Raw genomic sequence first — 13,920 nt, 5'->3', positions numbered from 1 at the left:
ACACTTTTGGTCTAGAGATTCAGGTGGTGAGCAGGACTCATTTGTTCCCTGAAGTCCCTTTGCCTGTTCCAGCAGTTCAGGTAACTCCCCGCTATTCTCTCTGCTTGCTGGAACAAAACTGCTGTGCGGATCTACCTGAGCTGCGAGGGAGGAGCCGTTTCAAGCCCTACCTGCCGTTTCTCCCCCTCGTTTTTTTCCAGCTCAGCATGCTGCTGCAGGCGATGAAGGCACTCAGTTCTCTCTGCGGACAGCCGCTCTGCCATCAGCTTGTCTAAAACACGGAGCTGGGGAAAAAAAAAAAAAAAAACAAAAAAAAAAAACCACGATTTAGCCAAGGCGATCATGTTAAAAAAACAAAACTCCCATCTGCAGACCTTGCAAGTCAAAGTACGCTCTGTCTTTCAGTCTTCATTTCCAGAAATGGTGCCAACTACAATTTGGTGTAGCTTGCAAAAAGGTCCGATTGCAAAATTATTTAATGAAAAAAAAAACACATTAAAAATAATTTAAACAATCTCAAACATCAGTGTAAAGAGAATTCAGCAAAAGGGTTTTTTACAGTTACAAACTACCAGCTGCAGGACAGCATTCTCTCTCTAAGTTTCCCTCAAGCAGTTTAGCTTTATTGTCTAAAGAAGCACCTGAAGCCACTTGCACATTAGATGTGTTTTTCTCAAGCCCCCAGCTTGCAACATTAGCTCCCCGTGGAATGTCACAGTTCCCTGGTCTTGAGTATTAGCTTTCAGGTTCATTTTTACAAGGCAAGAAGCAACAAACGAACCATGACAATGAAAACACTCATTATGCTTAGGATATGCTTCTAATAATCTTGCGGGCGAACAGACCTCCAGGTCATATTCTTACTTGATGTTGAGTTTTGCTTTCCATCTGGCCCAGCTTAACATTCATCTTATCTTGTACTGTCCCAAACTCAGCTTTTATCTCCTCCACGGTTGCCTCCAGCTGATTCTCCAGTTTATTTATCAGGGGCTCACAGCGACATCCATTGATCGGCGCCTGAAAAGAGTCAAACATTTGCTTGCTGCATCCTGCTGGCCTCTTAGTGCCCTCGGAACATTATCACAGCTTCTTACAGTCACTATTGAGCTCTTCTGTACCACGTACCATAGCTCACCCTCCTAATATTACCTGACAGCTCAGCAAACAGTACATTAATTGGAAAAATGGCATAGAAATGGACTAATCTCATTTATATGGACAACTCCCAACGTCAGGGCTATGAGCAGCAGTGGGGTTAGCTCATACATGCTGGGGTACTGACTGTGTGCCATAGGAGAGGGCAGCGCCTGGCAGACCTGTACCCTCGTCTCGGTGCTGTAATTCTGAGTTGTACGGTCTGATTCTTGTGGCTGTGTGTATGCGTTTTTTTTTTTAACCTAATGCCAATCATGTACTCACTTTTCATACTGCAAGGCAAGGTCCCACTTCTCCTGCCTCCCGTCACCCTGCAGGCATCTGGCTGACCTTCCAGCTGCCTGCCTTTGAGCTGCGTGACACTGTCCTGTATTTTCAGGAAATGCTGGAAGGGAGTCTGTCTGCATTAAGCTCATCTTTGTTAATCAATCAGATTTGTGTACAGATCCTACCTGCTCCCTGCACCTCTCTTCCTGCTCCCTACATCTTCCCTACCTGCCCATCAGATAGGGACATACTCATTTTAACATCTGAGAAGTCCTTCTCCTTTCCTCCCTATCCTATTAGGATAATGCCGTAATGCCCCTGCCTGGAAATTTCCCCTGTGTCACACAGTGATGTTGGAGAACAAGGCGTATAAAGCCTCTGAAGTCTGACTTGAGTGATCTCCTGAATTTCTTTCCAGCAAGGGAACAAGGATAGCTGTGGGGGGATGTGAAAAGTTAATGAAATGAAAGGATCGATCTCCCAGAGGTGCAGGAAGGCAACACTAAGAAAACAACGGTGCAGATGTTTGCAGTGTCTACGGGGTAATTTGCTGGCTGATTTCATGCTGTTATAGAAATGTGAACTGGTAAATACTAGCAGAATAAAATAAACTGAGTGGAGTAAAATAACCATTTCTTAACTGAAATAAATGTACATGAGCTGCTACTCCCGGTCTGTAAACCAATTTCTCTACAGCTCCTGCCTCCAGTAATCCCAGAATCCCCAAAGACTTGCTGCAATAAACAAAGAATTGAGACAGACTGTACTGAGTGTACTGGAGGACGGGGTTTAAGGAGTAAGCGTCAGTGCTCACACAACTTTCATTTATTTTCATTGGAAAATTTCTTTTGCCTTCCTTATCAGAAATCTCAATATTTTAACATGTATCCTTTAAGTTCTAGTGCCATTCCCAGCCACTGGTCACACCTTGCCTCCAAAAAGTTACTACTTCCTAGAGCAAAACTCCTTACCTGTTCCTTAGCGTACATAACACCACCCAAGCAAGGAAAATAAATCCGCAGTGGTTACTTCGTACCCATGATGTGGAGTTGAGCGAGAGCATTTTCTGTCTGACCAGCCAGGGGTGCTGCTCAGCGAGCCTCCCCCCACGAGGCAGCAGCTCGCTCACCTGCATCACCTTCCCATCCTTCCCTCGGTAGAGGGTGTAGAGCTGGTAGGCCCGGACCTCGTGGGGAGGCGGCGGGGAGGAGCAGTGGTGTTTACTTCTGCGTTTTGGCAGGCTCTGCTGGGGCCGAGGGAGTGTCTGCTGGTCGGCTGGGGAAATAGGGTCGGAGAGTGCTGAAACCTGCAGAAAGCATGAGCCACATTTTACCTGCTGATGAGCCCCTCAGTAAACTATTCCCTGCGGGAAACCCTTTTATGAGAAATCTTTTTTGATAATTACTGCAAAAACCTGATTAAAACGCAAATCCAGCTGCATTTCTCACCTCAATCTTGTTTTTTGTCAGAAAAAAAAAAAAAAAAAGCAGATTTCTGCACAAACCCAGCCTATGTGACCCTCAACAGGAGAATTTCCCCACCAGAAACCAGTTTTGTCCAAAGGCTGCCTCTGCCCCATGAGCAGGGCAGAGCTGGTGCCCTGGCTCACTGCCATGGCCGAGGGACACCCGTACTCAACAACAATCCCTTCTCTGCTGTTTTAAACCCACTGATACCTTCTCCTTTGGCTTTTTCTTTTTGCTCTTCTTCCCTTTGGGATCTGGAGAGGTGGACCGGGGCTCATCCTTCAGATCTGTTTTCCTCTGCGGCGGCTGGTCGCTGCTCTGGGTGTCATCAGCAGCCGAGACGCTGCCCTGCGTGGAGCAGACACAGGGGGCTCAGAGCAGTCGGGGAGACAGTAGGGAAAAGGAGTTTTCTCCCATTTCCTAGTCCTGAGCTGCTCTGCACACCCGGGTGGGCACCCAGCAGCAGAACACAACTGGCCTGCCCTGGCTGGCCCATGCAGGGAGCTGCTGCTGTCACCCCCAGGTGTGATCCAGGCAGATTGAGCCCCAGTGGCTTTTGTTCAGGCTCCCTCTGTGGCAGCAGAGGGAGTTGGTAACGCCAGGCTGTACCTTGCTCTGTACCACCTCATCCCGTGGCACCGACTGAGCTCGCCTCTCCTCCTTCAGCCTCTCCCTCTTCTTCCTCAGGCTTCTGCCGCGATTGAAGCGTGAGACCTGGAGGCAGAGGGCACTGTTACTGAGGGATGCCATGCTCCTTCCCCATACAGAAGCCAAGAAATAAAGCAGACAAGTTTTCACCTCTCATAAAAGACAATACAGAAAGGAGAGAGCACCCTCAGATGCTGATGGGCCAAGCAGAGCAGGTATTTAAGCAACACCCAGCAGGAACGTAGGCACCTTTCATAGAAGAAGGCTAAGACTACGGCGTTGTGGCCCCTTGGGGATAACCAGTCTCAGCCCCACCTGTGTCAGGGCCAGAGTTTGCTGCCAACAGAAGACATTTGCGACATACCTGGGATGCTTTAGTGAGCAGAAGTGCAACCTCGGGGTTGTTGTGCTGTCTGGCAACCTCTAGAGGGGTCTGACCTGCCTGAGAGGAAAAAGACAACAGCATTTCCTTCAGAACACTGGCAATGGAGGATTTCTCCCCCGGAGGTTAGTACGTGTCCCGTGCAAAAGAGCAAAGTGACTGCTTCCATGTACCCAGATTTAATTCAACACCCAAATATTTTCTGCCCACACTGGAGCGTCGAAGAGCCTGCACGAACACAAACTCCAAGAGGAGCTCCACGTCCTACTTACGTTGTTGACAACTGCCGTATCGGCCCCGGCCTCCAGCAGCAGCTTCACCACCTTCCTATGATTCAGGGCAGCAGCCACGTGGAGCGCCGTGTCTCCCGCCTGCAAGGCACAAAGCAGAAAGCAGCCGTGTAAAACGCGGCCTCGGGTCTCGCCTGGCAGAAATCTCAGCTTCTAGTGGGGTGCTGAGAGGCCAGAAGACCTGTGCAACAACCCAGCTTCAGTGAGGCTCGCTCCACAAAAACGCAGAGCCGGGCAGAAGGGGACAGGAGGGGCAAAGAGCTACTCCGGCCTCGCTTTGAGGAATGCAAACAAGGTGCTGGTGAGGGGCTTTGATTAAGTGAAGTGACACACGGCACAGCTGGAGGCAGCCCAGCTCCCCTCCAGCCAGTGGATACAACTCCTGAGGGCAGAACGGGTTTGCCCGCTGCAAGCTTTTCTTTGCTGCACCTTTGACTCCTTGGTGTGCAGGTGGTCGTGTATCGCGTTACTCAGAAATTATCTGGTAATTAGCAGCAGCGAGACGGTCGGTTTTCTCTTCACGAGATTCCCCAGGAAAAAAAAAAAAAAAAAAAAAAGAAAAAAAAAAAAAAAAAACCAACAAAACAGCTTCTGGAATAGAGCCAGGAGGCGGTATGGGTCCGGCACTCAAACACTGCCTGGCCCTTGTTCCTGGGTACTGAGGTGAAGACTGCTGGGATCGGGTTCAGGGGCTGGTAACGGAGCCAGCAGCTCTCCGAGGGACACTGCACCCATATATAATGCCCCCCTGTCCCCTTTGCCCTGCAAAAAAAGGCACATTTCTTTTTGTCTACATAAAATGCTAGAGACACATCCAGAATCACAGAATCACAGAATTTTCTAGGTTGGAAGAGACCTCAAGGTCATCGAGTCCAACCTCCAACCTAACGCTAACAGCCCTCCACTAAACCATATCCCTAAGCTGTACATCTAAGCGTCTTTTGAAGACTTCCAGGGATGGTGACTCCACCACTTCCCTGGGCAGCCTGTTCCAATGCCTCACAACCCTTTCTGTAAAGAAGTTCTTCCTAACATCTAACCTAAAACTCCCCTGGCTCAACTTAAGCCCATTCCCCCTCGTCCTGTCACCAGGCACGTGGGAGAACAGGCCAACCCCCACCTCTCTACAGCCTCCTTTAAGGTATCTGTAAAGAGCGATAAGGTCACCCCTGAGCCTCCTCTTCTCCAGGCTGAACAAGCCCAGCTCCCTCAGCCGCTCCTCGTAGGACTTGTTCTCCAGGCCCCTCACCAGCTTCGTCGCCCTTCTCTGCACCCGCTCAAGCACCTCGATGTCCTTCTTGTAGCGAGGGGCCCAAAACTGAACACAGTACTCGAGGTGCGGCCTCACCAGAGCTGAGTACAGGGGGACGATCACCTCCCTAGCCCTGCTCGTCACGCTGTTCCTAATACAAGCCAGGATGCCGTTGGCCTTCTTGGCCACCTGAGCACACTGCTGGCTCATATTCAGCCGACTATCCACCATCACTCCCAGGTCCTTCTCTGCCTGGCAGCTCTCCAAGGCCAGTGGAAATCTTACTGCTTGCTACTTGGATGAGGCGTGTCCACTACTAAAACCATGAGATGTGCAAATATGGAGCACCTTTGGGTAGTACTGGGGAAAAAAAAAGATGGAAAGTGGTGCCCCCCTGTGCAAAAAGATGTTTTACTGCACTAAATCCATTCCACACAATTAGGCTGTGCTACAGGTACAGCGAGCAATCTCTTCCCTATATAACAACCATGGATGATTAATCCTAGGTTAAACTGATCATTGCTTTGAATTTAAAGCATATTTTTTTTCTTATTTTTTCTGTATTTTTATTCCCACTACTGCAAAATGCAGTATTCCAGAGAAATTTGCACTTCTGCAGCATCTGAGCATGAGTGAGCCCTGCATCACAGTGTCCCTGCAATAGCTGTGATATCGTTACCACCCAGTGATGGAGGAGAAAACGGGCCCCATAAAATGACCAAGCCTCTCCCCAGACCCCTTTGTGCACCAACACAGCTTTGCAGCGCCTCATAAATAGGAAATGTTTTAAAGAAAAGATGCAAATGTGATGGCAAAATAATAAACCACTGAGGTGCCATTGCTTTAAAGCTACCCTGGGAAGCCGAGGCACTTGGCAGCACAGTGAGACACGCAGGGAAGTGGGGTTGCTGGGTGGGAACCTCTCTTTCCAACGAGAAAATCGGGTGAGGGGCGCAGAGTCGCAATGAGGTTCATGCACTGACCTGGTTCTTTTCATGGACAGAACAGAAAGCACTGAGCAGCACCCTAACGATGGGCAAGTGATTATAACGAGCAGCCACATGCAGACAGGTATCTCCTGCCTGCAAACAGAAACAAAGCTCTGAGCATGTCATTGCAGTAAGAAAGCTTGCACTCGTCATGGTGTTCAAAGATGCAATAATCCTGTTAAACCAAAAAGAGCAGCAAACGTCACACCCCCCACCCCCACCAAACAGCAATGCTGTCTTCCCTTTGGTACAAAGCTGAGCGATAGCTGGGGTAGGGGAGGGAGGGGGCACCAATTCTTCAACCACTGATGGAAAACGATGTGATTAGAAAGCCCCGCGCTCACATTTTTGCATTATATCTGTCCTCCTGGCTCCCAAAAACCAGTGTGGTTTGGAAAATCACACACGCTGAAGAACAGATGAGGAGTGGGGCCTGAGCTGAGCTCCCAGGAGGGGCAGCACAGGGGCAGCTGGGGCTGAGCTGGGAGCTGAGCCCCCACGTTTCCATTTCAGTGTGCTTCTGCCCCGGGTTATTCAGCAGGACAAAGACATCTGGCTTCCACTTGTAGGTTTGGTTTGGTTTTGGTTTTTGCCTTTGTCATGCCAGATCCATTACAAAACAGGAGGAAAGCTGTGAAGTCACCTTGAATCTACCTCACGTGAGGAACCAGCACGCAGTATGCACGATGTGAGGGCAGGCCTGAAGGCTTTCACCGTGATGGCATAAAACCCCTGTAAGATTCCCACCTTCTTGAAAGAGGAGCCCCACTGCAGAATTACACGACACTACATGCTTCGGACCCCAAAAGGCTCCTTCCAGCCCCACTCAGGAGCCGGGTGCAAGCAACGCCTCACCCAGCCCCTACTGCAAGCATTCCTCTGTGCAACATTTATAAACATTTGTTAGTGGTTTGGTTTTGAATTTTTGACAAAAATCACAGTTTAAAACCTGAGTACTTCCACGAGTTAAAGCAGTATGGCCACAACAGAGGCACACGAAAATGAACATGTGTCCTTTTCCAAACTCACATTGTTTTTGAGGTCTGCTCGGGATCCTCCAAGTAACAAAACACGAGTGCTCTGGGAATGGCTGTTCTGGCAAGCCAGGTGCAGAGGGGTGTTACCTGCCTTAGAGAAACACAGGAAAACACAGAAGTCGTATTTAGAAGTTGGACAGGAGCTTTACAAAACCAAACCTCGCAGGTCTCCCCACATGAAGATCCACCCAGGGCTGGGAAACTTGCTTCTTCCAACATGCAGTTTTGTACTGGAAGAAATAAAATAAAATAGTAAAAAAAAACTTTGCCTGCGTATTGCTTTTTTAACCCTGTGAAGCATTTTGCTGGTCTGACAAGTTTTTCTCGTACATTTGGCTTTTGCTGGCCTGAAAATGTTTTGGGTTTTGAAAATAAACTGAGAATAAACTGTGTATTCAGAGTGATTGCTGGGCAGGAGGAATACGGGTACCCAGGTGCTTTCCCCATGTGTTGTCCCATTCCTCAAATGCCACCTGACTTGCCTTTAAAATCCCTGGTGTCCTGCGTGGGCTCTGCATTTCAGTTGTTACAGAAACTCTCTTCAGTTGCATTGCTCTTTTAAATCCTGTGCTCAGGATGTCGTGCTGCAAGAAGTGTGTATGCACAAGTGTCCCCCAGGCAGTCCCAGGAGAAATTAACCAGGAGGTACAGCAAAAACACACCGAAATCCTCCCGTCCTCTGCTGCTTGGCAGGATCTGACAAATTCCTGTCCCTCTCACAAGGCAGTGAGACCCGTTCAGCCAAAGCCTCAAGATGTCCAGGCATAAGCCACGGGACTGCAAGGTGCTCCTGCACACAGCTCTTAGTCCTGGCTGCCAGGAAAACTGTCATGATTATGCCTTGTCATCAATATCACTGAAAGTTGAGAGACCAGGAAACCATTTTGGGATTAAGCAGAATTAAGCTCTTCATTTTTCTGCGTGAAAGCAGAAAGGGTCAAAGTGCAAGCATGCACATTTCCCTTGTTTTTCAGCAGCTCCTGAGAAAAGGCCCCGTCCATTAAAAAGCATCAAATGATCAAATGCAAAGGGAGAGGATTGTACAGGTAAGACATCAAAGGATCAGCACAGAAGGAACTCAGGCAGTACGCCAGTCATGTCTCAGATGCTAACACTGCTAAGCTATTCTGTGCGTGTGCTTTTTAGGAGAGGTCGTCTCCAAACAGCTGACAGATGCTGTATTACAAGCTAAATTTTCTAACACCCTAAGGCGTCCGAGCATGCAGGATAACACGACTTGCCTCTTAAACACACACCTTTGTACATAAATACACATATAGAGAGACAAGCACATCCAGGGACAGGAGTTAAATGGTTCAGCAGCCTATAAAGTCAGGTACTATCGTCTGTTATGTGTAAGCATGAGAAGTGGTCTCAAGTACCTTTGGAGCAAATCGAGATGAACAACACAGGAAAAAAACTGGAAGTTGGAACAATATAAAAGAAGGAGTACACATAAAATAATATCAAAGATGATGTAACTACATACCACAAGTGACCACAATTGTACAAATATATGCATACACACACATGGAAAGACAGAGAACCGTGCCAAGGCAATGCTGAGGCTTTCTTATTCAAAATCTTAAGACTTTCACCACATCTCCCTTTTCGCCTTTCTTCCCTGGCACTTTTTGTTGTAATTTACCAAAATATCATGTCATTTGCTTGAAAAAATGCTCAGAGATCCCATAAAACCATCCCAAAACCCTCTTGCCTGTAATGAAGGACACGGTGCCACCCATGCAACCTGACCAATCCACTGGCACTGTGGGCCCTAACTCAGCTCATACCACGGGCTGCTACTGCTATTTCATTCACCTTTGAATTAGTGAACTGAAGACAAGTCTCCCCACAAGTATTACAGTTAGTGTGGAATTAAAATGCCTTGCTTTGTTATTCTTTCCTCTGACGTGCTCTCGAGGTATTATAAATACCAAAAGAAGGATAATCCATGTTCATTACAAGCTTTGGTAAGAGCCTACACTTATGTATCAGGAAGAACTTTCTCACAAAAGATACACAACTACTTTTTCCCTCTATGGCTTACATTCATTTGGCTGTTTTCCATTTTCTGAAAATTGATTCTGAATGCCACATTCCAATTAATACAACTCATATTCATTTTAAACCACACCAATCACAACAAATACACTCCATATAAATTAGAGCAATGTGGGGATTTCCACAGGACTTGCAGTGTTCCTCTGCTCTAACTGGTGTATCAAAGTGCAATTGAGTTCCTCCAGCATCAGCTAGCAAAATAAGAATTTCCTCATGCCTGTGGAGGGACCATCCAAGCATAACAGATGCAAAAGAAGAGGAAAAATGTCCCACGAGGAGCCGGTCTCCAACCTCCTGAGAAATGCCATGACCAAAAGTCTCCAGCGATGAGAATCAGCCACCTTACACCAGAAATGAAAGCTCCTTCTGTATGTGTCTCACCTTGTTCTTGGCAAGCACGTTAGCTCCTGCCTTAACGAGCACTTTGGCAGACTGACTGAATCCATGCCAACAAGCTTCATGAAGAGCGGTATTCCCGTCCTGAAGAGCACACACACAAGAGGAGAAGTTTAGTGCACTGGGTCCACACACAGAGTAATGTTACATTCAGACTGCAGCAGCTGCATGTGTCACCTGGTCACTTGAGAAATAAATCTTCTTTCCTTTCCTGCTAGCTAACTTTCTATTTATTTTTAGCAGATGCAGATATATCCCAGACTAAAACTTAAAGTAACTTCTACAAACACCTTAGGTACATCTTCCTTTCTATTCTTCCTATCTTCAACCTCCTGCTGTCTTCACCTTCCACTTCTTCCCCACTTATCCTTGCAAGCAGAGTATAGCCCAAAAGCTTTTGTTGGGAACATGGACTTATCTTTATTTACAAACTAAATTTACAGCCTGGGATTCTCAGCTTCTGGGATAATCGAGGGAAACTGTGCAGTGTCTTGGGTAGGGCATAGTATGGTTGTGATTTCTCCGTCAATGAGATCTTAATATTACTGGTTGGCAAAGCTGCCACCCCACAGGGCTTTGCTTTTGCCTGTTACCTTGTCTTGTCTGTCCAAAGCACAACCTTCTTGAATGAGAGTTGCAATGACATCGGTGTTCCCTACGACAGCAGCCCGGTGCAATGCTGTCTGATCACCCTGCAAAAAGAAGCACATCTTTAATCCGTATTATTGCCACCCGATTTTGACTTAATACAAACACAGTCAACACACACACACACACAGCACACACACAGGCTGCATCATCAACACGTGCTGTTTAGATCCAAGCTGCCTTTGAAAACAGTCCCCATAAACAACTATCATTAAAGTTTCCAAGATTAATGAAGTTAAAAAGCATCAGAGACCTATAAAACAATTATTTTCCGAAGTTTTCAACTCATCACAATTCCATACACAGCACTGAAGTCTTCTAAAAATATGGCAGTATTACAAGGCAGGGAAGCTAACACATTTGGCACTACGTACCTAATAACCAACAATATCTCTAAAGGCAATTACAGGCTGTCATAATTCATCACAATGATCCTCCACTACTTACACTAACAGGATGAGGCTCTCCCATTTGGGCTCTGACTGCTCCATCAGCCCTGCTTAGGATAAGGAGCATGAGATGAGATTGGTGTCTTCAGCACCTCTGATGGATTTACCAATTAGTGCTAAGAGTGGAGGCAATTTTATGATGAGGATCACAACTGCAAGACGATCAGCTTATTTCATTCAAACAACCGAGTGATCTTAAGGTCCAAATGACTTTCCCTTCTCATGGACCTGCCACATTGCAGCAACAAGCAAGTTTCTTATATCCATTTATTTCTTTTATGGCTAAGTTTCCAAAAGAAACGATGCTGATGCGGTCATCTCACCTGACCACCCATCCATCTCCCCTCTAACTGCTGAACTTATTTGCTGAGCTAGAGAGGCCAAGATCTCTCACCCTGCTCTGCCCATCTGGGCTATCGACATTATTTTTATGTGCATTTTTGTGAGATGGTGAGGAAAGGGGGGAAATAGGAGGATTTATGCAGCAGCATGTAGGGATGTAAGACACCGATCAATGGGAAAACAAGCTGCAGTGTCTCCAGTGCTCCCCCGACAACCTGTCGTGTTTCTTCTTTGAAGTTGCTTTGAACCTGCAGTGCTGAAGCACAGCCTGGGAGTGCAGGCACAAAGACTAGCTTCAAAGCAGCACACAGCCTTTTTTGGGGGATGAATAAACAACAGAGTGGGAGCCCAATCTGCTTCTGCTTATTTAGACAATGTCCACTAAAAATACACAAAGGAGAGAGAGATGCAGTGTACCCTGCAGAAGAAAAAAAAATAAAATAAAAATAAATAAAAAATAAAGAATAAAATAAAGCCTTGCAGGAAGCTAGTCCTAAAGAGATACAAAGATTTGTAGTAGAGAAATTTTATCATCCGGTATTACCTGATACTAAATACTAAAACTAAAGGGATTTCCATATTTTCTATCCCACAGCCTACAATTACTTAAATAACTGGATAATTTGAATAATCTGTTCTCAAAGGCAATTAGCAGCTGACTTAAAAATTGCTCTCAGTGGGGCTCTTTTATGCTAATGACAGCAAAACAGTTATCAATCCACAGGGGCAAAATGAGCATTGCCAACTCCAACCTCTCAGTAACCCCTGCAATGCTAACTCCCAACATCAGCAAATCATTAAATTGGCTTATTTTCATGAAGCTGATTTAAAAAACTGCACTGAGGTGTGTGTGTTTATTTTTTTTTCTTTTGCTATTTGTGTTTCATCTGTAGAAGTAACATATGCTTACATTTCTTCTTGCCCTACTAAGACTCCCACTGTATCTGAAGAGAGTTAAAACAAACACGAGAATAGTCCCAGGAACCTGGATTTTTAGAAAAACGCAAAGTATGACAAAACTGACAGCACTGCAAGGTCTCTGAAGTTGTGTATTTATTCTACATTGAAAGATAACCAAAATGTTATGGAAATCTTCCAAAATATACCATCTCACATGTGCAAGTGTCAGATAGCTTCCAGTAACTATTCCTGCACAGGAATCTGCTCTCTAACAAGCCAGAGCAGAACTTAACACCCTACTGCAGAGCAACGGGTAATGTGAACGGTGCAAAGGCCATCTCACCTCCCGACCGCAACCTGGAATGTAATCCATCAACCTACCCTGTCAACCTGTAATTGCTACCCCAGCAAAACTCCAGAGGACATTGCAACCAGGAGTAAAACAAGATGACATCTGCCGTGGGGACGGACGGAGCTTTGACAATGAGTAGCTGCTTACCACTTCTTTGCAGGCTGGAAAATTGATCATGGAGATAAGACTGGGGGCAGAAATGGATTGTATGGGATTTAGTTTGTAATTAAGGATCCCCTCACTGAGTACACTTTAAGTCAAGGCTGCTGTTGTCATTCACCCAGCCTCATGACAGTAATTGCAGTGAGGTCAAAGGACATTCAGCTTTGGGGGGTTTGCGGATATGGCAGCTACTTCTGACAGGATCTTAGTTAAATTCAGACCAAACACATCTGAAAGCACCCCCATGCTGCAGGAGCAGGTCTCCCTCAGGGCCTGCTGTGCCCAGAGCAGCCCAGCCCAGGCCTGGGCAGCTCCTCCTGAAGATGTGGGGTGGCACCGGGAGCCATGCCCAGGTTTGGTCCCGGGCAATATTCTGGTCCCCAGGTGGCCTCCTGAGCGGGTCAATGAATGGACGAGGTCCTGACCTCATTCACATACCAGGGAGTGTCCAAGAACATCTCCGGTCCTGCCTTACTGGGCTGAGGCACCTCCCAGGGAAGAGCAGGAAGATCCCAATTTTCTGGTGACGTTCCCTACAACCCCAGCCCCCAGGGCAGGGTTTGGTGGACCATTCCCTCACACCTCAGCACACATGTTGGCTGCACACCATAGAAACTGAGCCCAGAGCCCACGATTCCCTCTGTGCTGTGAGCTACTGAGCAGCCCAGGCACATCACATAACCCAGCTATAAGTAATACGGAGGGCATCACAATATTTTTAACCCATCTTCCCTGCCCACTAGTAGAGGAGCAAACCAGGAACTTGCCTTTATGGAGCCACGTATAACAGATGAGCTATATTTCTTTCAGAGTGTGCATATTCACGCAGTGCAATCACTGACTCATGTATCTTTTTATTAATTGCTAAAATAACTGCCTCTGAAAGCGTTCATCAGAGTTCTGCCTTCAGCAAAGCATTAAGGGACCAGTCTAGAGAGTCGGAGAAAAAATCCACCTGAAAGTGCACGTTAACTGCCCAGACTATTATGCTGGGCACAATTTATGATCCTATTTGTAAGTGATTTACGCCTTAGGAACAGACTGCAAAACAGGAACAATGAAGAGCGATAACTCCGGTGTCACACAAGTGTGACCTTGACAGAAACAACAGAAGCGAGCTT

The 13,920-nt window shown here is 46.7% G+C and overlaps 1 protein-coding gene across 7 annotated transcripts in view; it reads right to left on the bottom strand.

Moving 5' to 3' along the window:
* ANKRD6 (ankyrin repeat domain 6) overlaps nucleotides 1–13,920 on the bottom strand; it is a 100,394-nt gene that overhangs the window by 5,010 nt on the left and 81,464 nt on the right. For 3 of the 7 annotated variants that reach the window (XM_084514354.1, XM_084514356.1, XM_084514355.1), the window contains 11 exons: nucleotides 10,540–10,638; nucleotides 9,932–10,030; nucleotides 7,479–7,577; nucleotides 6,444–6,542; nucleotides 4,191–4,289; nucleotides 3,901–4,005; nucleotides 3,498–3,602; nucleotides 3,099–3,236; nucleotides 2,552–2,728; nucleotides 865–1,017; nucleotides 171–284 (listed from right to left, as the gene is read on the bottom strand). In XM_084514354.1, the coding sequence (XP_084370480.1) occupies nucleotides 171–284; nucleotides 865–1,017; nucleotides 2,552–2,728; nucleotides 3,099–3,236; nucleotides 3,498–3,602; nucleotides 3,901–4,005; nucleotides 4,191–4,289; nucleotides 6,444–6,542; nucleotides 7,479–7,577; nucleotides 9,932–10,030; nucleotides 10,540–10,638 (1,287 nt within the window). The remainder of the gene's footprint in view (nucleotides 1–170; nucleotides 285–864; nucleotides 1,018–2,551; nucleotides 2,729–3,098; nucleotides 3,237–3,497; nucleotides 3,603–3,900; nucleotides 4,006–4,190; nucleotides 4,290–6,443; nucleotides 6,543–7,478; nucleotides 7,578–9,931; nucleotides 10,031–10,539; nucleotides 10,639–13,920) is intronic. The other 4 variants (XM_084514357.1, XM_084514358.1, XM_084514359.1 and 1 more) reach the window with 3 other exon arrangements.

This window comes from Aythya ferina (assembly GCF_964211825.1).
Source record: "Aythya ferina genome assembly, chromosome: 3".
Lineage (NCBI taxonomy): Eukaryota > Metazoa > Chordata > Aves > Anseriformes > Anatidae > Aythya > Aythya ferina.
Note: the sequence above shows the minus strand (reverse complement) of the source record. Positions and strands in the feature narration are given on the sequence as shown.